This window comes from Calypte anna, chromosome 5A (genome assembly GCF_003957555.1).
Source record: "Calypte anna isolate BGI_N300 chromosome 5A, bCalAnn1_v1.p, whole genome shotgun sequence".
In the NCBI taxonomy this organism is placed as follows: domain Eukaryota; kingdom Metazoa; phylum Chordata; class Aves; order Apodiformes; family Trochilidae; genus Calypte; species Calypte anna.
The window spans coordinates 989,785-1,014,908 of NC_044251.1; the positions used below are offsets into that span (position 1 = coordinate 989,785).

The 25,124-nt window shown below is 40.0% G+C and overlaps 1 protein-coding gene across 5 annotated transcripts in view; it reads left to right on the forward strand.

Moving 5' to 3' along the window:
• Window positions 1-25,124, forward strand: part of SIPA1L1 (signal induced proliferation associated 1 like 1) — a 228,744-nt gene that overhangs the window by 111,347 nt on the left and 92,273 nt on the right. For all 5 annotated transcript variants that reach the window (XM_030451666.1, XM_030451665.1, XM_030451669.1 and 2 more), the window contains 3 exons: window positions 12,793-14,614; window positions 22,442-22,572; window positions 23,198-23,386. In XM_030451666.1, coding sequence (XP_030307526.1) covers window positions 13,117-14,614; window positions 22,442-22,572; window positions 23,198-23,386 — 1,818 coding nt within the window. In that variant the 5' untranslated portion in view covers window positions 12,793-13,116. The remainder of the gene's footprint in view (window positions 1-12,792; window positions 14,615-22,441; window positions 22,573-23,197; window positions 23,387-25,124) is intronic.

Below are 25,124 nucleotides of genomic sequence, written 5' to 3' on the forward strand. Positions count from 1 at the left end.
AGTAATGAGCTACTCAAGAGTATCAGAAATGTCACGTGTTTCAATTTCACAGAGACAGTATGCATTTATTCCTCACAGTTTGTGTTTGAAATCTGCAACTGGAATGATTGCTTAATCTCAGTGGAACTTCTGGCAAGTCTGTATTAAAGTACAGGTGAGCAGAAATTTATCTAAAAGCTTTACTTTGAAGAAAAGCAAATATTTTAATGATGAAGTCAGGAATCCGTGCTCAGCAGCTATTTACAAAACTGTGTTCTTACTTTAAGCCATCTCTCACTACTAAAAAAAAAAACAATTTTTTTGCTCACTGGATTTGGTAAATGATGACTGGATGGTCAGGCTAAAGGGAAAACTAGTAAAAATAAAAAGTCTCAGTAGAACTTGCCATGTAGTGTTTTTAGGTGTAGCACCTTTTGCTGCATGTGACCCACTCCAAATAGAGTTGTCTGTTATAATCTCATTTTCTCTGCTCATGGTAGGCTTGATGATTAGAGGAAGTTTAATGTTACAACCCAAACTGAGCTGATAGGGCCTGATTATTTTATTATTTTTTTTTTTCACTTTCTTCCCCTCCCCAGACCTCCCCCAAACATATGTGCCCATAAATCAGCTTACTTATGCAGACATCTTTGCAAAATTCTAGAGACTTAAACTTCCATATGTAATGAAAAGGATTTTCTTCAGTGAGAGGATAAATGATGTTTTGGGAGCTCTGCTTTTCCCATCTACTTGGGTTCATCTGTTGGAAATTTCCTTTGCTCACCATTCCTGTTCAGAGTTTTGAACTCAGGAATTGCCCCCACTGACAGCCAAGGGGTTTTGTTTGGTCTCATGTCCTGAGAGATCCCTTCTGTTTCTTAGATTCAGAGGCTGTGGCTTGACACCATGTTGGTTGCTAGGGAAATGATGGTAACAACAGAGTTATTGTGAATATGTAGAGACTGGATTTTACAAGTCTGATGGTGGTGTCAGTGTCTCCATGCAATGCAAAGAACTGCTTTAAATGTGACATAACTACGTTTGTTCTGACCCCCTGTGCTGGGGGTACATCATACTCAGTGCAGAGACAAACTGCTCTTTATACTGATGAATAATTGAGGTCAAATCCTGTAGTTTAAAGCTGGATGTTAAGGCTTGTACCAGTTGTGGATGGCCAGGGAAAGTCACACCCTGCATACCTCAAGGGTGAAAACTGGTGCAAGAATGATGTTTCTTTTTGTCAGAAAGGGTTAAGAAACATTCTTGCTGAACTGGTATCAACGTGATTTTATATAATGAACTATAATCAGAAATAGTAGGCAAGGCTGATTAAAGTTGTTGATGCACTGAAATGGGAATACACCCACACATGTTCTTTCTGTAGGTAATTCACTTTTGAAGGTTTAGTGTTGGAATCTAAATGCTTTCAAATCTGTTTTTATAAAGTGTTTTGCATGAGTGTAAACCAGGAGCAGATGCTGGAACAGATTTCCTTTTACTGACCACAGCCAGAAAAAGAAATTATAAATCACATAAGGCATAAAGACTTTTGAATTGTACTTACTTAGGTTTTAATGCCTCAGATAGGTACACTGGACTGCATTTGGGTTTCAGATAGGAAGAGGCAGGTTTATTTTTTCTTGTTTCTGCCAGATATTCTAGCCCAACTTGCAGAAAAGACAGTAGGCTTTCTAAAGAAAAATTGCCTGGTCTTGGGCTGGAAGAGCAGCTGGTAAAAGACATGCAGAGTGTTGAGAAGCCTGAGGTGTTCTTGCATGGGCAGGTGGGCAGATCAGATGCACACTCTTACTTACACTTTGGGATAACTAGCAACATCCAACCATCCATCTAAATTTACCTTTTCTGCTTAAAGATGTCTGGATGAAGTGGCAGTACTGCTGGCATATGTGTGCCTGCAGTAGACTGATTCTTATTTAAATTGCAAAGTGTGTGTTTTAGGTGTCAGTGCCACCTTGCTTGCTCTTTTCAGTTTGTATCTTGTTTTGCCAGCTTGACTGTCTGGATTCGTGACCAGAATTGCTTATGTTGCTTCTCCCTGGTACTACAGTTGGGAGTATTTACAGAATGGGATGTGCACAGATTTTCACAGTCTCTCCTTCAGAGTTGATGGATATGGGCAGCTAGGTATTAATTCCCCTTTGTAGTTACTGGAGATAACACTGTACCTTCAGCAGGTGACTTGTATAGCTATTTTTTTTAATTACAGTACTGTCTATTTGGTTGTTTTCAGTTGCTTTTATTATATAGTGTGTGTTGGAACTACAGATCATAACATATCTGCATCATCACACCCAAGAGTGTTATCTACCTGTTGGTCACTGCTGAGCTACCTACACGAACTTCTAAATAATTAAATACTCTTTCTTGGTATTCTGCATATAATGAGTTCTTCTATTTAAGGCTTCTGAATTCCAACCTGAACACCCACTCGAAGCACAGTGCTCACAAGATATGAATCAACCAAAATATTTATATCTAGCTGCAATTCCTGCACCACAAATCAAGCAGCACTTAGATTTCTGCTGAGTAACTGCATATTTTGGCAGGTAACTTTATTCTCTTTCCATATTGTTTTATTCTCCTTTATATGAACTCGAAAAATTAGAAATGTGGAATATTCATTCTTTTAGCAAAGTACAAGGCTTGTGTAGTCACACTTAGTTCCCTGAGAGGTCTTTAGATCTGTTTACTGTTTTATTCATCAGTCTTTTTCATTTCACAATGAAAGCTTCAGGCATTCTTTCAGTTCTTAAGGTGATGGATTAATGGATGTTACACCTTCATCTTTATCACCAGATGCCTAGAGATCAGAACCTCAGCTCTGTTGTTTAGAGATCCCATCCCTATTTTCTGATAGACTTTAGTGTAAGAAAAGTGATAAATGCTTGCATAAAACAGTGTTTCTTTTAGCCTTAATTTTAAATGATGTGTTGGAAGTATCTACAGAAGAATTAACAAGGATAGCCATGTTTGAAGATTGAACTGTTAATTCCTCCTGCTTTATAGCCATAAAGATGGTATTTTGAAAAATGTGTGCTACGAGTCATTGTCAAAGGCTAGAAAGTGTTTTCTCAAAACCAAAGAAATTAATTATCCCCAAGGGTCTCTGTTCATGCCTGCTTATTTACACAAGAGCTAAAAGCTTAAAAATTTCCTCCTAGTTGATTTATGATGCTGCTTAAGTTTAGATATGCACGAGTTTCCTTTTTGGTCAGGGGGATGATCCCCAGGCTTATCTTTGAAGCCAAACACAATAAATAAATGTATTCCTTAGACAAAGGTCACATCCTTTTAAATTTAGGAATATTCTTTTTGTCAGAGGACTAAACAGAGTTGTGCAAAGAATATATAGTGACTTACTAAAATCAATTGCCATGCCTTCTGTGCAGACAATTTAGTTGTCTGAAGACAAATGCTGTTTTATCTGGTTATAGTTTTTATTTGCATGTCTGCATAAAGTAGGCTTCAAAAGACACAAAAGAAGGTACCAGGCAGATCACTGCACCCACCCAATGCTTGGTTTCCCCCTCTAGAATGGAGTATATTGAAGAAATTCAGCATATAGTGATCTATCAACACCAGTGAAATACTGATCTAGATGTTTGCTGGTGATAATGATTCAGAACAAAGAATTTCTTTCTGGAGAGGGTGATCAGCCATTGGAATGGGCTGCCCAGGGAAGTGGTGGATTCTCCGTGTCTGGAGATATTTAGAGAGACTGGATGTGGCACTTAGGGCCATGGTCTAGTAACTGCTCTGGTAGTGGATCAAGGGTTGGACTTGATGATCTCAAGAGGTCCCTTCCAACCCAGCCAATTCTATGATTCTGTGAAATTAATACTTAACTGATTTTGGAGTCTATTTCAGTGTCCCAGTTGAAAGGTCACCAGAGTATGTCCTGTAAATGGGATTGTAAGTTCAGTGATTATAGGCAAAGTGTGAAAAGTGAAAGGAATGGAAAAGATGAGAAGGTGAGGAGGTGCTGGAAATTGTTCTCACTTTCATGTAAAATCTATTGCTTACTTATTTTCAGGTTTATCTTCTGAGATCAGTATCTAAATACAAATAGAGTTACACTTCTATTTCTCTAAACCCTTTCATTTTAACCAACTTTATTGTTGCTAACATTTTATTGTTATAATTCTATTGTTGCTTATTATTTTAACCAACTTTATTGTTGTGTGGGGTTTTTTGTGCTGGTGGGTTGAGGTTTTTTTGTTGCTGGTTGGCTAGGTTTATTTTGTTAGTTCTATACCTGAAAACTAAGTTCTTTACACTGATCTATATTTCTTTTAGGGCTTAGAAATATATACACATACTGCTACAAAACTTGTCATCTAAAGAAAAGAAGAAATAAGGAAACTGGCCTGTTGTCTGACAGAACATTGCTGAGTTTTCAGGGGTTTTTCCAAAAGAACTTTTAGTGGAAGGATGTAGAGGATTCAGCTGGGTGCCTTTCTATTTGAAATTTGTTCCTATTTGATTCCATTGCTCACAGTAATTAAAAAAAAAAACAAAAAAAAAAAAAACAAAATATTGTTCAAGTTTTTGCTTACACATCTGTATCTTCTTTTAAGGTTTTTAATTTACTTCCTTTCTGTGTTGCACACTTGACTGTTTATGGCAGTCTCTTGAAGCAGAAACCTCTACTTCTTGAAAGGATTATTTGAGGATTACATCCTTCCTTAGCTCTGTTTGACATGTGAACTGTAGTTCTTATATAACCTGGTAGCCTGGACTGGAGCCTATCCCAGGTTAGTAGGTTCTGTAAATCAAAATTTCTTGTGGAAATCTGTGATGAAAATTTGGTGGTGTTAGGTTTAAATTTGTTTACTTTTCTTCATGTAGGAGTAGGGAATACAGTTTCATTAAGTGCAGAAACCATTACTAGTTGTAGGACAAATTGCTTAAACAGCATCAGGGTTCATTACAGCATTTGCTTGTGTTATATTTGTGTATGTACTTCTTGTGTATATACTTGCTTGTGTTATACTTCTGCCTATAGTATACTCAGACTTCCTTTTGAGAGATAGCATCAACAGCTTGTGTGCAAATATGGATACATGTACACCAAAATACAGATGGTGTAGATACCTACACAGAAGAGCAAAACACCTTTTTTTAGGGGAAAAATATTTTAACTTTGTGTCTGCTGTCACTCGTAACTATCATTTAGATTGATCACTGGACATTTATAGCAGGTTATGCAGGGCAAACTTGTTTTTTCCTAGCTGTCTGCTTTCAAAAAACTGTATTTCAGCAGTAGTCTGAACTTGATTTTCATTTTACAAACATAGTCTTTGATTTTATTTCTATAACTTCCAGTTAGGTTTTTTTGCTCTTTGTTTTTTTCCTTAATATAGAGAAATTCTAATAGTCTAAGGTAATAAATAATCTTTGTGTTTTCAGGCCAGTACTTAAGGAAGCAAATTTATTGAGCAGCTATTATTTGGAAGCTTGGGAAAGTTCTTTTTTCCCTGAGGTTTGAAATTCAAATCGATGGCATCCGTTCTCTGTTGGGGTAGAAGGGTCCTCAGGATGAGGAGGATGGATTGGAGAGAGCAGCAGCAGGAGCTGGGTTTGGGACTGGAAAGGCAGTGGGGGACTGCTGAGGAGTCCTGGGGCATGGGTGTGATGAGGGAGTGATGGTGGTGCAAGGGCTTGGGAACACCTCCTGTGGGCATCTGGTGATTAATCATAGGACGGTTTGGGTTGGAAGGGACCTTAAAGATCATCCAGTTCCAATCCTCATGCACAAACAGGGAAACTTTGCACCAGCCCAGGTTGCTCCAAGCCCCATCCAACCTGGCCTTGAACACTTCAGGGAGGGGGCAGCCACGGTTTCTATGGACAGTCTGACAGTGTCTCACCACCCCCACAGACAAGAATTTCTAAATCCACCCTCTTCCAGATTAAAACTGTTAGCCCTGGTTCTGTCACCACATGCCTCTGTGGAAAAGTCCCTCCCAAGCTCCCTGTTCCTAATTCTTCTCTCCAGCACTGTGGCAGTACCTGTACTGCAGGAGCATGTTCAGGAATATGGGTTGATGTGAAACTCTTGCTAGGTGATTAATCTGGGGGCTGCTGGGAATGAGCCCGTTAATTTGAGGTAAAATTTAACTTTCATGTCTGAAAAGCTGCTCTTTTCTTCCTTAAACACGACTCGTGTGATCAGTCATCCCATGGAGAAGCATTACCCTCTGGAAGTTTTGGGGAGCTGGATTGGCTTTCACAAAGACAGCAGAACAGCTCCTTGCAATTCTTCTAACTAATCATGAGTTCATGGAGAAGCAACTGCAGCAAGAAAGCAAAGGAATAAAAGTGTTGGGAAAAATATTTCAAACACCATCAGAATGATGTGTTTATATTTTTTGGTAATTCTGTCACATGAAGGATGCAGTCTAATCATTAAAAATTAGCTTTGACTTGTACTCCAGAGGTCTTAGAAGAAAGTGGGAGTTTAGAGGTGGTAGGTTGGACACCCTCATTATCTCTAATCTGAACTAAGATCTCTTACTCAACTCTGGTCACTGGGGAACGTGGTGGTGGCACTGGTGACCAAGTGTGGCAGTAGGGATGTAGCTGGCAATGCAGCTCAGGGACCACAGGCTGACCTCTGTGTTGGTACCAAAGCTGGGATGGAAACAAAACTTTTACCAGGCTGGAGGAGAAGGACATTGTATGAGCAGCCTTCCTGCTAATGAAGTATGAGCAAGGATGCAAACCTTGGGGAAGTGCATCTGTGGTTACTGTGATGCACAGCAATTACTCTGAACCCTCCCCATGCTAGCAAGTGTCAGCCCAGTTCCTTTCCATTTCCTTTTTGGGGTTTTCTTTTGGTGGTTTTTGTTCTTTTGTTTTTTGTTGTTTTGGGTTTTGTGTTTGTTTTGTTTGGTTCTCTCAGTTTTTGTGTGTGTTTGGCATGGGTTTGTGACCCTTCATAGGTCAGTCTCAGAGTATCAGAGTTTGGTCATTGATTAGCTCTGGCACTTTGCAGATAAGTAACTTGGACAAGAGTTCACACACCAGAGAGCAGGCTGTGTCTGGAACCATTACCCACAGGTGCAGTGTATCAACAGCTAGAATCTGAAAAACACAGAAGAGGAACATATCTTTAGAAAAAGAAAAGAGGTGGGGGAGTGTAAGTGGAACTCTCCTTTGTTGTTGCTAAAAATTAACTTTTTTGAGAGATGGTATCTGGGAGCTAGAAAATCTTCATGTTTTGGCACTGCTTTAGAGATGCTGCCTGGAGAACAAGTGCTGCTCTAAAAAAATAAGCTGTTGCTGTTAACAGTCTCATTCCAGAAATAGAATTCCATATAGCATACTCTTAAGATTTGTCACTGCCTTTCTTTTTCAGATCCTGTAAGTTAACTTCCAGGAAAGGGTTTCTGCATTTAATTAACTAAATGAATGAGGTTGGTACCAACATGGAACATGAGTGTTGAAGGAAGTGGGAATGGCAGTGTGTCTTTTCTCTCTCTCCCTATCTATCTATCTCAGTTAAAAGAAGTTTTAAAGGGTGGGTTTCAGCACCAGTTATTCGTACACTTGAGTACTGTGATATCCTTGTCTTGATTAGTGGCTACAAAATAGATGTGAAAGCAGAGCACACACAGTGCTGGCTTGAGATATTGTAGTGTTTACATGGAGAATGAGTTGTATAATATAGATGTGGATCATAATATAGCAAAATGTGCTGAAATGCACAGGTAGGGGATTATTGTCCCCTGTGTTCCTATACTATCTCGATTTGGTAGCCTTTTTTATGCTTCATTTACCACCCTGATGCCATGAGCATTTTCCCACTGACTGCAAATGAGTATGGTTATTAATAGTGTGACTTTGGGCTGCTGCATGGGGAGGCCAGGGGGTTCTCTGTGCTCTGAGACAACTGAATATTTACAGCCATGACTAGAAGGGCTTGAAACCTGAAGGAGCAGATTCTGCCAAGTGGCACAGCACGAGATCCCAAGCTCAGCACCTCAGTGACTTGCACACCCTCCAGCTGTTTCACTGTGTGACAGCAACCCTCTGTTTGGCTGTAGAAAGATACACTACAAGAGTGCAGAAACTAATGGTAGTCATTCATATTAATTAGTATCTTAAAACCAAGAAATCTTGCCTAAGTTCATATGTTTTAGTGTGAGCTACTTCAGGAGAGAAGGAATTTAAAATAAAGCTTTATTAAACCTCAGCATATCAGTGCAGGTGGGCATGTGGCAACAAGTGGCACTCTTTCATTGGAGCAAATGTTCTCTTTTGAGGGTTTAGGAGCAAGGAAGTATTCAGAGAAAAGGCTGAAACACAAGCTTGCTTACATGTAGATCAATGGCTGATTTTGTATATGGTATAAACTGGGGAGGTGAGGAGATTAAAAAGTGCTGGGGATCTGTCTGTCATCCTGTGCAGAGCTGACAATTGTCACCAATTTGGTTATCACAACCCCAGCAGTGACAATAAAAGCCCTGAGAAGCTAGCAAAATACCAAACACTATTCTTCAAATAACCTTTAAGTTAATAAAAACTTCCTGTGAAAGATGAACCTTTTTAACTTTCCTTTAATTATATTGAAAATAAACCTGAAAAGGCTAAAGGTAATAATAGGTTACCACATATAGCCAAGTATTTCTAAAGATTAAATTGAATTTTTCATATCTGAAGAATTCATTTATGAAATGAGACACGATTTTGTACCTAGAAAAACTTAGTAAATTAGTGTTTCCCCATTGGGATTTGATCTGTGTTATAATTCAGGTAAGAATTTGTGACACAAATAATTGCTTTCATTTATTAAGTATTTTTTGTTATTCTCATTTATTTTTCTGGTTTCAGGAAAACTGATAGTCTTCAGGTTTTATGACAAATGCTATTTCTTTACCAGTAAAAGTTAACAAGGGTTGTGATAGTAATGTGCATGTTTGTTGTACTGAGTTTCCTAATTGGCTCAATTCCAGTAAACCTCATGGAACAGAGATTATTTCAGTTACGTTTTTTTTAAACTACTTGCTTTAAAATACTATTAGAGCTATCAATGCTATTACTTGCCCATTATCCTATATTTTTCAGTACTTTAAAATATCACTGGTAATAGGCTGTATATGCCACCATCTATATGTTTCTTTGACTGGAAGGCAGAGAGAGGAGGGATTGTGGAAGCTTGGCAAAAGTGAGATTCTGTGGAACTTGAAAACAGATTTTCCAAATTTTTAATTATAAAATGACACACTTTCATGAGGGCTGATGTTGAAATATGAAGTCTTTCCACTGGAATATCATGAATCATTAATAATTTGGTGCCCCCAAATCACTCTCTGTCAGTGTCAGGGTGTTAGGATCATTAGCATCCAGGATCCTGCAGTCTGAAGTCTCTGCATGGCCTCAGAAGGTAACGGAGTAGTTATTAAGTCTCTTCAAGTAAGACTCGATTGTGGTAAAGTCACTGCTTTGTAAGGAAAACCAGCAAAATCCCACATGAGTTAAGTCTAGTAAAAATGTGATGAGGTCTCTGAATTGATGCATCAAGCTTGATCTCCTTTTTTCCATTCATCTGAACAAGTAGATGTTGAATCATCTTATTTGGATACCTGAATCTAAGCCAGAGGCTGATGAATGTGCTGTGGATGGTGGCTTTTTTAACATCCTGAGCTGGTCTGAGTGAGACATTTCTGAATTAGCAGCTTGTGTTTCCTTCCTTGTAATCCAAGGGCCTCAGGATGATGCCGTGACTGGTCGGTCTTCGTTTTCCTGGTGGCTGTCATCACTGTTGAGGAATAATAAATCCAGATCTGTTGACTTGCTTGCCTTCTCATCACGACATAGGGCTGCAAACCTGTCTTCAGCTTAGTCTCCAAGGACACTGTATTTTGATCAGAATGCTCCTTTTTCCCAAGGCTGGCGCCCCAGTTCAGGAGGAGGGAGCAAAGTGGTGAAAGAGCTAGAAATAGAAAGGGGAAGAATGAAAACAGGTTTGTTTATTCTCAGTTTAAAATGAGCTACAGATGCAAAGTACTTTGCTGGTAAAAAAATGGTGAATAAGCTTTGTCCTTAGTATTTGAGACCTGTTTTGAGCACATCCTTGCCTTGCTTTACTAGTTATTACATACAGTCTGATCAGCAGATCATTGGTTTTCCAAGCGTGAGCTCTGAAGTGTTTTTTAATTTATACAATCAGTACAATATTTAAATGTACCTGCATTACAAGTTTAAGCATGTGGTTTTCATTTATGACTTCTTATGTGTAGGCATTCATGTGGATATTTTGTTGGCTTCCTCAGTAAGTTAGATGAATTGGAGAAGCATACTTAGCATACTTTCCTTGGGTACCCTAAGTTTTTGCTTGCCATACTCTGCTTACATTGATAAAACCTTGAATTATCTATTTTTTATACTGGAATAGTAACAAAATAGGACTTGTTACTCTTCAAATTACTGCTGTAATCTTTAGAAGTAGGTACCATGCTGCTTATTTTGTAGTTGTACCTAATTTTAATAGGCTACCTATTTTGTGTTAGCAATTCTGCTATGTAATGTTTTTCAGTTCATGATATAATCTGGTTATTAGTAACTGATGGTAATTTAAACCAAATATGATTCACCTTGTCTTCAATGCTGTTGTGTTTTGCAAGTAATGGATGGGAGAAAAAGTAAGAGTAGATTGTCATTTTTGTTATTTTTCCATTACATCTGATGACCACTGTACTCAGGAGTACTTTAATAACATTAAAGACTCTCAGTGTTTTCACTTTATTTTGGTTGGAGATAATCAAACCTTTTGGACCAGACAGTTAGGTCTCAAATTAGACACTGGGACAGGAAGGCAAAGGGACACAACAACAACAGAGGGATGGCTACAGTCTTCAAAAAACCTGACTTAGCTGTTTTGTTCCATTTAAAAATCAACACAGGCAAAGGTTGAATGCATTTCTTCAGAATGTGAAGTCAACTGTTACCTTCATCATTTATTGCCTGTATTCCAGCTGCTACAGCAGATGAAGTAGGACAGTTACAGAAAACCCCAGAACATGAAACAGCTGGTTCCCAGAGTAAGAGATCCTCAGTGCTGAGTCAGGAACATAGGAAGTATTTCCTTTGAAAAATACTCTGTGTGGTTGTGTAACTACTGACATACATAGAACAGGTCAAGAAGAAATTCCACAGAGCACTTGTGTTTTTTGGATATGATCATATAGCTAAATACATCTATATTTGGGTTGGCTATCCCTGAGATTTTTGAAGAGAAAAAAAAAAGTACCTTACCCCCCCAAATTACAAAACCCTGGTAGCATTTGGATGCTTAAATAATTAACACCAGGTTGGGGAAATTTTTATTGCTACTGCATGAACTTCTGCCCTTAAGTTAATAAGGAACTTGTCTGAGTTAGGTTATCTGTTTCTCTGAGGGCCAGCACTTGTGGGGGAGGAGTCAGAGATACTGATGGTGAAAGAGGAATGGTGAGGGGGAGAAATCTTGTGTTTCATTGCAGACTGTGAGAGAGGGGGGTGTGGTGTGGCCTCGTGTACGTCTGCCTGGTTTGTATTCTACCCTCAACTTGACTCTTCCTTCACTCTTTTAGCCTGTATACTTCTTGCCCTTAAATCCTTACCAGTTTTCATTCCATTTTCTTTCTGTTCTCTCTATTAAGGAAAGTCTTGGTAGTCCTTCAGAGAGGACTGTGCCGTGTTCCAGTTTCACAGAGCTCACTGCATGAACAACACTTACTTTGCACCAGCAAAAAGCATAGATGCAACATTAGGTGACATGATGGTGCACAGGGATGCAGTCAGCTTGCATCTTAAGTTCCTTATGTGTTCAGCTTTATATAAACAGCAGCTCTTTCAAAGGAGCTGTACACTGCTTGCTGTGTATAGCAAGTTAAAACATGCCACCTTTGGAGGGACAAAGTGCCCTGACTTGATACTTAATTAGTGTGGAGGGAAGTACTCAACAGATTTGAGAAGAGACTACAGAAAGTACTGGTTTCCCTAGAAGCATCAGAAAGCCTTGATTTGCAGACAATACTGTCCTGTCAGCATGGTGCTGGTTCAGCAGCATCTCTGTGCACACATCGGGCAAATATTTAAAGGCCACATTTTGTGTAATTGGTTTGGTCTTTGAAAGCTGTTAACTCCTTTGTGTTAAAGGATGTACAGAGCAATGCAAGATTTTATCTTGGCAGTCTCATGCTTTTGTCTTCTACCAGGAAGGATGTATTTGTGGATTATTTTTTTTAGCTTCTCAAAGCATAATATAAATGCTTTGTAATCACTTCGGTACTGATGAGGTATGGGAAAGCATTTAATTTCCATGGCTTTGTAAAGGTGGATTATACAGGAGCTGTGACAGACAGTTCTTGTTAGCAAGGGAAATAAATGGAACTCTTAATGCCAAGTTATTTAAAACTAGAAACATTAGTTATTTAAAAGTATGTGTTTATATTCTGCCTTGGTCTTTTTATATGTTGTAAAATCAGGGCAGAGGTAATAAATGCTTCCTGGACTATCCAGCTAATCTGCAAATAAGGCTGTGCAAAGCACAGAATGGATATCACTGGCAGCCATTCTCTCTTAATAACTTGTAGTATTTCTGCTAATTAGCTTCCTTCTGTTTGGTTTTTATTTGTTAGCATATCGTATTTACATTACTAGAAAAGTTAGGCATTGGTAATACCTAATTGCAACTGAGGGTGTGTGACATACACCATAGAACACAACTCTGCACTGATAGTTTCAGTTAGTATGTTTTATATATGCTGTGATTAATGATGTTATCTTCCTTTTCCTCTGTTCTAGGCTTGAAAGAATCATAAATGATTGGATTACAACTCTGGAGGCTTTGGAGGGCAAGTGATGTTACAACAACATGAATGTATTGGAGCATGGGTGCTTCTTAAAATGCAAAAGCTAAAGGAATTTATGGCTAATCGAAACCTACTGAATATATGACTTTTCCAGACATCCTGCATTTACTTGTGTCCTTAAATGTCCCTGATTAAGATCTCATGCAACCATTGTATATTTTGGAGACTATTCTCCAAAAGAGAACTGTGCATTTAAAAAGCAGAAATGACTGTGATTTCTCTTGGAACTTACTAAGGTTGAACATACTGAAAGATCATGACCAGCTTGAAGCGGTCCCAGACTGAAAGGGCTGTGGCCACTGGGCTACCAGTTGGGACAGATGGCACCTCCAAAGTCCACTCAGATGACTTCTATATGAGGCGCTTCAGGTCACAGAATGGCAGCTTAGGATCTGCAGTCATGGCACCAGTTGGACCTCCTCGTAACGAAAGTTCTCATCATGTTAGCTCTACTCCTGGAGTCCCTAAGATGGGAGTCAGGGCAAGGATTGCTGATTGGCCCCCAAGGAAGGAGAACATCAAGGAAGCCACCAGGTCCAGTCAAGATATTGAAACATCAAGTTGCCTTGACAGCATGTCTTCTAAAAGCAGTCCTGGGAGTCAGGGAAGCTCTGTTAACCTCAATGCTAGTGATTCTGTCATGTTAAAAAGCATCCAGAGCACTCTTAAAAGCAAAACCAGGCAACCTGAGAACCTAGATTCCAGGTTTCTGACTCCCGATGGCTATCCCAGTTCCCCAAGGAAAGCTCTTCGCAGAATAAGGCAGCGCAGCAACAGTGACATCACCATAAGTGAGCTTGATGTGGATAGTTTTGATGAATGTATTTCACCCACTTTTAAATCAGGACCATCTCTGCACAGGGAGTATGGCAGCACATCTTCCATAGATAAGCAGGGAACTTCAGGGGAAAGTTTTTTCGACTTACTGAAGGGCTATAAAGATGAAAAGTCTAATCAGAGAAGCCCAGCTACATCTAAGCTCAGTGAACTCCTGATTGCCAGCGGAAGCAAGGGTTCAGGATTCTCTCTGGATGTCATAGATGGGCCTATTACTCAAAGGGAGAACCTGAGGCTCTTTAAGGAAAGGGAGAAGCCACTCAAGAGACGCTCAAAATCAGAGACGGGAGATTCATCCATTTTTCGCAAGCTGCGCAATGCCAAAGGTGAAGGGGAGCTTGGGAAGTCTTCAGATCTTGAAGATAACAGGTCAGAAGATAGTGTCAAGCCTTGGACTTGTCCGAAGTGTTTTGCTCATTATGATGTACAGAGTATTTTGTTTGATTTAAATGAAGCAGCAATCAACAGGCATAATGTTATTAAAAGAAGGAACACAACCACGGGTGCATCTGCTGCTGCTGTGGCATCACTTGTCTCTGGACCCTTGTCTCATTCTGCAAGTTTCAATTCTCCAATGGGCAGCACTGAAGACCTGAACTCAAAAGGAAGCCTCAATATGGACCAGGGAGATGACAAAAGCAATGAACTTGTGATGAGTTGTCCTTATTTTCGTAATGAGATCGGTGGAGAAGGGGAAAGGAAGATCAGTCTTTCCAAATCTAATTCAGGTTCCTTCAGTGGATGTGAAAGTGCCTCGTTTGAGTCAACTCTGAGTTCTCATTGCACAAACGCTGGAGTAGCAGTTCTGGAAGTTCCCAAGGAGAATCTGATTTTACATCTGGACAGAGTGAAAAGATATATTGTTGAACACGTAGACCTTGGTGCATATTATTATCGGAAATTCTTCTATCAGAAAGGTAGGTAGCTTTGATTTCTCCATGTGTTTTATTGATGTTTGTTTTACCAACATTAAAAATTCACCTGATAGATATTAGTATTTGCAAGGTTTTGTTTGTTTTTAAATAGTGCTTAAGGATGGTCTATTTTATCAAGCAGTACATACTACTTAGTACATACTAATAGACTTTCACAGTGCTGGAGTAAAAGAAAAGTTGGATGATTTTAGTGCAGTTAATGGCTACAAATTGTAAATGTCTTGAAAAACAGCTTTGATACCCATGGGATTGGGCAGTTGGCACATAAAAGACTAAAAAATGAAGTGCTGAAATATGAGAACTTTCTTTACACATCAAGAATTGATGCACTGAGTTTGTAATGGAATGTGCAGCTTGGAAAGTTAACATTTACAATACTATTCAGGTATTTTAATATTTTAATCCAATTGAAGACATTAGGTTTTTAATTAATTTTAATTCAATATTATTATTGGAAAAGAAAATCTGTCTCACTAATTTGTCAGATGCTGTAGAAGTTAAACCATCCCCGTATATACATGTATATTCACATGCATATATGTTGCAACAACAGCAGTGTACCTGGAAAAACAGAGTACAATTCTCTTGTCACATGGTTTCTACTTAAAAAAAAGTAGAATTTAAAAAAAGAATTTTCATTTTGGCCTACAGAAACATGTAAAACCCAGACACTACTCAGATGGCACCCTCAGCAAAATGATGCTGGCACCATGAGATGCAGATCTCACTGTCTGTTCTTCCTTACTCTGGACATGATCCAAAGGAATATGGACTAAGGTCCTCTATAAAGAGTTCTGTCTGCAGGGTTGTGTGTGATGATTTGGCATCTCCAGATGGATAGATGTGCTCTAATGACTGACCTGAAGAGTGCTTTTTTCTTAGCTACCGAATGCTCAGGATTGGGTTTTATCTCTTCAGTGAGAGCAGCTCAGAAGAGCTTCCTGCAGGGCAATCAGCACAGGTGCCTGGTTGAAAAAAGAGGAGGGTCAGGTCAAAATAACTTCAGCTTGTTAACTGTGTGTTACTGCTGATAATTTCATCTCCCATTTTCCCCTTGCCCTGAAAAATGTCCATCTCTTGCCTCTTCTTCCCTGCATTGTCCCTTGGTTGGGTGGCTCTTGTTATGCTTTCCACAGTGTGCTCTCTCTGCAGTCTTTCTAGGGCTGATAAATAGCCTTTGCTGCACATTTTTTAGAGTGCTGATCCACATCCTTTGGAGAAAAAGGAGAGAGGGAAAATACTGTTTTCCTGAGAATAGGAAGCCAAGTGTGCAATGTAAGGTGAGGTGTGTTTGGAGGGGACAGCCTGAGGTTAAAAACCTTTCCCTGACAGTATGTTACTATCTGTCTCCCTCCAGAACTATTTGATTCCTTATCACTCTTCAGTTTTGCATTCAGCAACTGAAGGTGCAGTTTCATGCTACAGCTGACCTGATTTAATAGCCTTTCAGCACTAAAAGCAGATGACTTTATTTCTCCCCCATCCTGGTTCTTTGTTTTTTGAAAACCTGATAAGCCAGTTCAGTTTACTAACCAAGCAGAGATTTGGCCTCACAATAAATTTGCTTCTTACTGCTTGGTTATTCCCCACCAGTTTCAGTGAGTCAAACAAAGCAGCTTTCCTTGCAGAGGAGTGTATCATCCCAGGTAAGCAATGAGAATCAACAGCAGAAGAGGAGGGAGGTGTGAGTGGATTTCAGCCCTTATATCCCCATTTCTTTTTAGTCATAATTAAAATCAACTAGATAAAATTGATAAAACCTAGTCCTAAGGGTATTGAGGAGGGATAACCAGGTATAAAAGTGGCAGTATGTGCATGGAGTGGGTTTGGAGGGAGAAAAGAAGTGGTTATTTTTCCCCTAAGCTCTAAAACTGGATTTGAAATTCACTGTGCTCCTGTTTAGTCCAGCAGACACTGGCCAGGGTTGTTGTTCCTACCAGAGGTTTTCTGAGAAGAGATGTACCTCAGAAGCCTCATCAGATATACCCAAACCCCACAGTTCTACAAGTACCAAACACATTTTGTTGACCACCCAGTGTAATGTCTTTCCCCCAGCAAAGGTGAGACTAATCTGAAACAGTTTCCCAACTGTGATAAAACCTAACACAGCGTAACAGGGATTATTGGCTGGATGGCAGTGCTAGCAACTCTTGACTCTGCTTGACTCACCAGAACTCTTTTTGCCAGAACCAAAGTACAGAAGAAGAGATGCTGTACCTGCTTAACAGCTGCCATGCAACAGCTCCACAGGACACAGTGATCTGTGAACATCACAAAATCACAGAATTGTCAGGGTTGGAAGGGACCTTAAAGCTCATCCAGTTCCAACCCCCCTGCCCTGGGCAGGGACACCTCCCACCACATCAGGTTGCTCAGAGCCCTGTCCAGCCTGGCCTTAAAAACTTCCAGGTATGGATGCGGGTTCCACCACCCCTCTGGGCAACCTGTGCCAGTGTCTCACCACCCTCTGGGGAAGATCTTCTTCCTAATATCTAATCTAAATCTGTCCTCCTGTAGTTTAAATCCATTCCCCCATGTCCTGTCACTACAGACATCCTAAAAAGACCCTCCCCAGCTTTCCTGTAGCCCCTTCAGATACTGGAAGGCTGCAATAAGGTCTCCTTGGAGCCTTCTCCTCTCCAGACTGAACAACCCCAACTCTCTCAGTCTCTCCTCATAGCAGAGGTGCTCCAGCCCTCTGAGCATCCTCATGCCCCTTCTCTGGACACACTCCAGCACTTCCATGTCCCTCCTGTAAAAGGGGCTCCAGAACTGGACACAGTACTACAGGTACTGGAAGATGAAGTAGTGTCCAGATGAATGCTACTCTTCTATTGCAAAAGATATATTTGCAAGGTGGCTAATTAAAGTTGTGTTTCATAGAGGAACTTGTAATTAGAAGTCTTAAATCTAGGCATTTATAAGCACTGAGGCACGTGGTGATGCTACTGCTAAAAAAAGAGGAGGGTGTGAAGCCAGCACAAGTTTGTGAAAGTTGCACAGATTTATTTAACCTTGAAATAAGATTAAGCTTTGAACCAGAAGCATGACTCTCCATGGGACAACCTTTATAAAGGAAGTTGTTCATTGTTTGTGTTTTACATGGCAGTCATGGGTTTTTGAATAACATTTTCCCATCTCATAACTTGAAGATAGCAGGGTCCCTGCTGGCATCACTGTTTCTTGATCTGCCAGAGTCCCTTCTTTTAAGAGGGCTCTTTGTTGGAGGGGTTTGCAGTTCAGGTAGATGGAGTGGGCACTTGGAGAGAGATAAGACTGGATTCAGTTCAATCTCAGCTGGCTTTCTCATTTTTGCCCTAAAGTGTATGTGCTCTCAGTTCTTGCTGCTTGGTTGTGTCCAGGGGCAGCTTTGTAATCTGAACTCCTCTGGAGTGGAGGCATAAGAATGAAATACACAGATGAGATTGTTAATAAAAATCAAAATGTTTCAAAGTGTGCTGGTAGTAGGCAAAATTAAAAGAAACAAAAAACACAAATAAACAAAACCCCCAAAACAAACAACCCACACCAAATCCAACACAGCAAACTGTTATTATTGAAATGAAATACATTGTCTCTAAAAATGGTGCTTTTAAAATTAATTGGAAGGAAAAGAGGTTGGGTTTTCTTGTTTTACCAAAGGTAGGGGGGGAAGAGATTTCAGGAGACTGCCTGTTAGTTGTTTGGGAGCTATTTCCTGGGCCATTTTTCACTTGTAGAGCAGGGTAACATTCTTGTTTGTTCTGTGATTGTCATGAGTATATAACCTTGCAACTATAATCTCCTAAGAAAATACATGTTAAAAGACAACTGATAAACTGAAAAGTGTATCCCTTGACAGAAAGGAGAAGCAAGTTGTTCAGGCATTCTTACTGAAATGTAAGAAAAGGTATAAGATGGTGAGATTCTTAAATATCTTAATTTTCTACTCCCCATAATTAATCTTGTAATGTTTACCACAATAGTTCAGTTTAGTTAATAAGAATAATTAATAATAATAATAAAAATTAAAGAGAGAGAGAGAAAAAGGTAGAAGTAACACCCTTGAATCCACTGCTTCTGGACACAAAATCAGAATTCCCAGAGAAAGGAAGAGTTGGGAACCCAGAACTTGTAGTCCTAGCCTCTGGCAAAGGTCAGCAACAGGTACTGAAGGAAGGGTGAGGGTAGGGCAGAGGCATTGCACTGCTTTCCAGGTGTGCTTTGCCAGCCTCTGGAGATGTGTAGATAATGGATTTCTTCAACTTCTCAAGATCATCCATGCTCAATCATGTTTCATTGCTCTTCACTGAACATTTTCCAGCTGAGATGAGGGCAGAGTATTTAAGACACAAGCAAACTGCAGATTTTAGTATGGTAATGTTTTCTGTTTTCTAGTTTAAAATTTTGAATGCTTGACCATAACCTATCAAGACTTGATTTTCTTTCCCACACGTGGGTAAATGCTTTGTATATTAATTCTGGAGGAAGTCTTAGAAACATTTATATGTTTAGAGTTGGTTAAGAGAAATAATGTATTTTTCAAGGAGAGCTATGCTTATTTTCCTGTCTGCAGCTTTATGTTAAAGACTCATTATTAATAATAAAACCATAGGGGTGGAAAAATTTGTTTCAGTTTGTGTAAATGCTGTTTAGAAAAGAGAGCATATCACTCCAGAGGAGCAGTTTGCTTTCTGTCTCCCCAGTTGTGTCTTGGGAATTACAGTTCTTGTGGAAAGAACCAAGAACATCAGGTTAGTACTGTGAGCTTTGCTCATCATCAGGCAGGAATTGCTAAAATCATCACCATTAAGGACAAGTTTGAGTTACTGGTTTGGAATGAAATACTTGACTGAGAAGTAAATAGTTTCCTGAGCTGGTTTTGTAACAAATGAGCTGTTGGTCAACTTTCCTTTACCTGTTGGCAGCCCACTTTGTTCTAATGCTTTAAGTTCCTGCGTATTCTGTCCCCAGATCTGTACCTTTCAGGCATGTGGTTAGACTCAGAAAAAATTCACAGGATGAGGGTGAAAGTTGATGCCTGTAGTAAACGTGTATAGGAGAGAGAAGGGAGCAAATGCATAGGAGAGGGAGAAAGATCAGTGTAGAGCAGAGGGGATGAGGGTGAAGAACATTTCCTAGTAGCAGCTGAGTGTAAACTTCATGTTTCTGTGCATATTTCCAAATAAAGAGAATTTGGAAAGCTTAATCAGAATGATAAAGAACTGTAAGTGTATTTTCATGCAGCTTCTAGCATTCTTCTTAGCAGCCTTCCTAAATGTGTTTCCAAGATTTAGAATAATTTCACCTGAGAAAACTCTCCATCTGACCTGCAGACTGGACTGGTTTCCAGATGCACAGTTTTTTTCATCTGTGCTGTTGTTGGTACACGAAACAAATGTAATTTTTGGACCCTTCTAGTATGTATTATCAGCACATGCTTTTTTGTAGTGTAACGAGGCAACCAGGTGCCACTAATTGCCAAGGAGTGAGCATGAGCTTGTGTCAAGCCCACCTGTGCCTAATTAGGGTGGGACCCCACTGCCCATGAGCAGGACCAGGGGGCCAATAAAAGGACCCTAATTAGGCACAGGTGGGCTTGACACAAGCTCATGCTCACTCCCTGGCAATTAGTGGCACCTGGTTGCCTCATTTCACTACACTTTTTCCTTAAAATTTTCTATTGTTTAAGCAGAAGTTCGTAGGTATTTTTAAGTCCTGAAGTGGGTGAGTATGGAGGTGACCAAGCTGTTGCAGGTTTTGTGATCTGTGTGATCTGCTGACAGAAAAGTGATCTCACATCCTCAGTGACTGTGCTTCATCTGCGTTGATCATCTCTGCCTTAAACTGGTGAGCTACAAACAAAAAAAGCAACTTACTCATTGTCAGGAGAAGAGCTTGGGTGCCAATAAGATGGTTTGGGTTTTTAAACAGCACATGATGTCTGTGGCATTTACAGGGCTCTTACAGCAGAGTAGAATACAGATTTAATTGGGTTTATGTGGACTGTCTAATTTATTCATCATTTCCTCACTCGTGCCTAATTCAGCCACCCAAAACTTATGCCAATATTTACAGGATATTCCACAAGATATTAAAAGAATTTCTGATTCTTAATTACCTCTGTGCAGAGTACTGGCTTATGAGGACTTGCAAAGGAATTTGGTGGAAAGCAAGCTTGGTAATGCTGTGAGCATGGTTTGGTTTTATTTTGCATGCTCTGAAATGGAAAACACTGAGGAAAGGGTAACAAAATACCAGATACCAGGGAAGAGAATAGAGCCCCAAAGGAGTGAAGACAAAAGTATCATTGTAGGGCACAGGTAAATTCAGAAAGAGCACCAAGTTTAAAAGCATTTAGTGTGTTGGAGGAAAGCGTGGTGAGAAACAGTGAGAATAAGTATGAAAAAAAAATAGAATAAAAAATGAGGCCCTCAAATTTTTCACACCACAAGTGATTATTCATTAGTAAAACGACTTCTGTTCACTTTGTATGGAGTCTGTTTCAATTTCTATTTTTGGTATCTTTGAAGATGCAATTTTTGATAGTATTTAAATATTTTACATTTTATCTTTAGACCAGCATAGCTCATATTTAACTGCTTTTAAAATTGGTTTGTTGTTTTTTTGTTGTTTTTTTTTTTTAAGATTAAGAAATGGTAGTTCAGGCACTGTAGTTGTGTTTCATTTCAGGGCTGTTACATCCTTTTTCATTCCACTGAATTTTAGATTTCTTCTTTGAGTTGTTGAACCTTCAGATAGGTCTTTCTGCTTTTGTACAGATGTAAATTCATTCATGTATGCAGCATATGGAGAGTGATGACATGGGACTTATTTTTCTTATACCAGGCTTGGCTGTTTTTTGACAGTTTCTCTTAAATTTTCCTCCCAGGTGTTTATGCTTAAATTCAGTGGTTGTCATTTGAGATGTGTGCAGGTTTTGTATGTTGCTCTATTCATGGTGATGTACCTCTGTCATCACTCCAAAGAGTTCATAACGCTCAGGAGGCTCATTAAAAAAGCCTTCAGCATCAATATGTGAAGTTGTTGAGCTTTAATTTTTGCAAATGCACTTTTATGATGTTATTTTCATTTAAAGCTTGGCTTTACATACACATAGTTCAATGAATATATTCCAGCCTTAATGATTCTATGAATACAAAAATGTATCTCAAATAAATTCCTGTTCAGATAGTGAGCAATTTCTCCAGCCCTGTGTTTTCTCACCTTCACAGCTAGGCTAGTTTTAGATTTAACTCTTAGCACTTTAAATTTATTCTTAGGGATCTTCAGCAGTTCAGTGTTAAGTATTTAGGCCCACCACTTCGTTTCTTGTACTTCATTTTTCTGTGATACTACACGTTTGATTGCTCTGAACAGTTTCATCATTTTTATAATTAACTTGTTTGGTTGTTTTGCTTTTTCCATACAAAAATACGCATTTCATCCTTTGCTGACTGCAATTGTCTCCTGCTCCCACTGTAACATAGAGTGGGGAGGTTCCCTCATGGCATAGGGCTTCCTTTTTTTATCTTTAGGGGAGGTTAAACTAATTGTACTTATTCAGCTCAATGTGAATGGAACAGATTTTGATACAAGAGCCAGTGTAAGTTTTAGGCCTATTTAAGCAGGGATGCAGTGCTGAATTTCAGCCTTGTATAAACAGCTCACTAGAGAATTGAAGCAGGAGAATGAAATCCTGATACCACTGAAGATATGCTCTTATTTATTTCCAATATAGTGATTAAGCATGAAAATGTAATTTAAGTGTAAGAAATAAGAAAGTAAGAGGTTTTATTTGTGTGTTCCTTTTTTTTTCTTTAATGCAAGAACACTGGAATTATTTTGGAGCAGATGAGAACCTGGGTCCAGTAGCTGTGAGTATAAGGAGAGAGAAGCCAGAGGAAATCAAAGAAAATGGACCTCAGTACAACTACAGGATCATATTCAGAACCAGTGAGGTAGGCATTTCAGTAATGATAGTAAAAGAAACTACAAGTGAGCAGAGAAAACCAGGTGGTATGTGTGGGATCAGTGTGCTTTTCAGCAATGGTAATAGATTTCTGCCTTCTATATGATCCAGGAATCTCCTTACCTTGTGTTTATATTACACTGCATACAAGTAAGTGCATCAGTGAGTGGGCTATTCTGTGATATCCAGTACAGAGGAAAGTTGTGGAGATTGTTTTGATTAAAGCCTGAGAAACTTAGTGGAGCTGTATTGGCTAGAAGTAAGCAAAAAGTAGGAAAAATGCTTGCTCCACTTTCATACCTGGCAGTGGATAGATCTAAGAAGCATACTTTTATATTTCCTGAAATGTTCTGCTCAAAATACTACTGCTAATCCTCCAAGTATTAACTTCCTGTGAAGTGTAAATCTCTGGAATAATTTCAAATATTCTGACTACTTCTGGCTGTCAGAATGAGTGACATTTTGCATATCAGTGTCTGCTTCACACAATGCAAGTTACTTAATGTCTTCAATCTCTATTGAGAACTCGAAAAATAGTAAGTTTTGCTCCACTGCCATTGCTAATCATCTTAGTGCATAATTCAGTATAAGTTATTTTTGTTTTCTGTGTTTAGCTTATGACATTACGAGGCTCAGTGCTGGAAGATGCTATCCCTTCCACTGCAAAGCATTGCACAGCAAGGGGACTTCCCCTGAAAGAAGTTCTGGAGTACGTCGTTCCTGAGCTGAATATCCATTGCCTAAGGCTGGCCTTCAACACTCCAAAAGTCACAGAACAGCTTATGAAGCTGGATGAACAAGGGGTAAGTACAGATTTACAGAATGAGACATTGTATTAAGTTGTCAGATTACTGCCATGAAATGAAAAATTGCCTTCTAGCATTAAGCAATGAGTCAGTCTATTAACATGCCTTATCATCTTGTAGAGTTACATTGCATGTCTTTCCCCCAAGTTTTGCAGAATATTTGGTATTTATACAATCCAGTTCATTGCTCTCTGCCTAAATTTTTACATTAACATTATGGCAATTATCTATTTCAGTTTATTTTAAAAGAGACTAAGGTTCATCTGCCATTCTTTTACCCAGTTATCTACTATCATAAGTTCTTTGGTAGCTCTTATAGCCAGTTCTCAACTCCAGTTCTGTAGACTAATCACAGAGTCATAGAATTGGCTGGGTTGGAAGGGACCTCAGAGCTCATCAAGTCCAACCCTTGATCCACTCCCCCCGTGGTTCCCAGCCCATGGCACTCAGTGCCACATCCAGGCTCTTTGGAAATATCTCCAGACACGGAGAATCCACTACTTCCCTGGGCAGCCCATTCCAATGCCTGATCACCCTCTCCAGAAAGAAATTCTTTCTCATCTCCAACCTAAACCTCCCCTGGCACAACTTGAGACCCTGCCCTCTTGTCTTGCTGAGAGTTGCCTGGGAAAAGAGTCCAACCCCCCCCTGGCTCCAACCTCCTTTCAGGGAGTTGGAGAGAGTGATGAGGTCTCCCCTGAGCCTCCTCTTCTCCAGCCTCAACACCCCCAGCTCCCTCAGCCCTTCCTCACAGGAATTCTGCTGGATCCCTTCACAGCCTCCTTGCTCTTCTCTGGACCTGCTCCAGCACCTCAATCTCCTTCCTGAGCTGAGGGCCCCAGAACTGGACACAGGACTCAAGCTGTGGCCTCACCAGGGCTGAGCACAGGGGCAGAATCCCTTCCCTGGACCTGCTGGCCACGCTGTTCCTGATCCAGCCCAGGATGCCATTGGCCTTCTTGGCCACCTGGGCACACTGCTGGCTCCTCTTCAGCTTCCTGGCAATCCAGACTCCAAGGTCCCTTTCTGCCACTGTGCCCAGCCTAGAGCTCCCCACGGGGTTGTTGTGCTGAACCTCATCCCATTGGAATCATCCCAACTCTCCAGTCTCTCCAGGTCCCTCTGCAGAGCCCTCCTGCCTTCCAGCTGATCCACACTCCCCCCAGCTTAGTGTCATCTGTGAATTTGCTGATGATGGACTCAATCCCCTCATCTAAATCATCAATGAAGATATTGAACAGGACTGGGCCCAACACTGATCCCTGGGGGACACCACTAGTGACCGGCCGCCATTTTGATGCAGCCCCGTTCAGCACCACTCTCTGGGCCCGGCCCTCCAGCCAGTTCCTAACCCAGCACAGGGTGCTCCTGTCCAAGCTGTGGGCTGACAGCTTTTTCAGGAGGATGCTGTGGGAGATGGTGTGAAAGGCTTTGCTGAAGTCCAGGTAGACCACATCCACAGCCTTCCCCTCATCCACCAGGCGGGTCACCCGATCATAAATGTAATGACTAATGACTAAAGTAATGTTAGCAAACAATTCCCTTACTATTCCTCACCTCTATCAGAATGCTGAAGTGTCTTGGAAACACTTTGTGTCCAAGTTCAGATCCCTACCTTAGTCTACTGATCATTTTTTCAGTTCCTTTATGTATTTTCTGCTCTTACACATCTAAGTAAGTTCCCTTTTCTATTCCATGGCTATTTAGAGTTTTTAAGACTTTCTGAAGAAAAAGC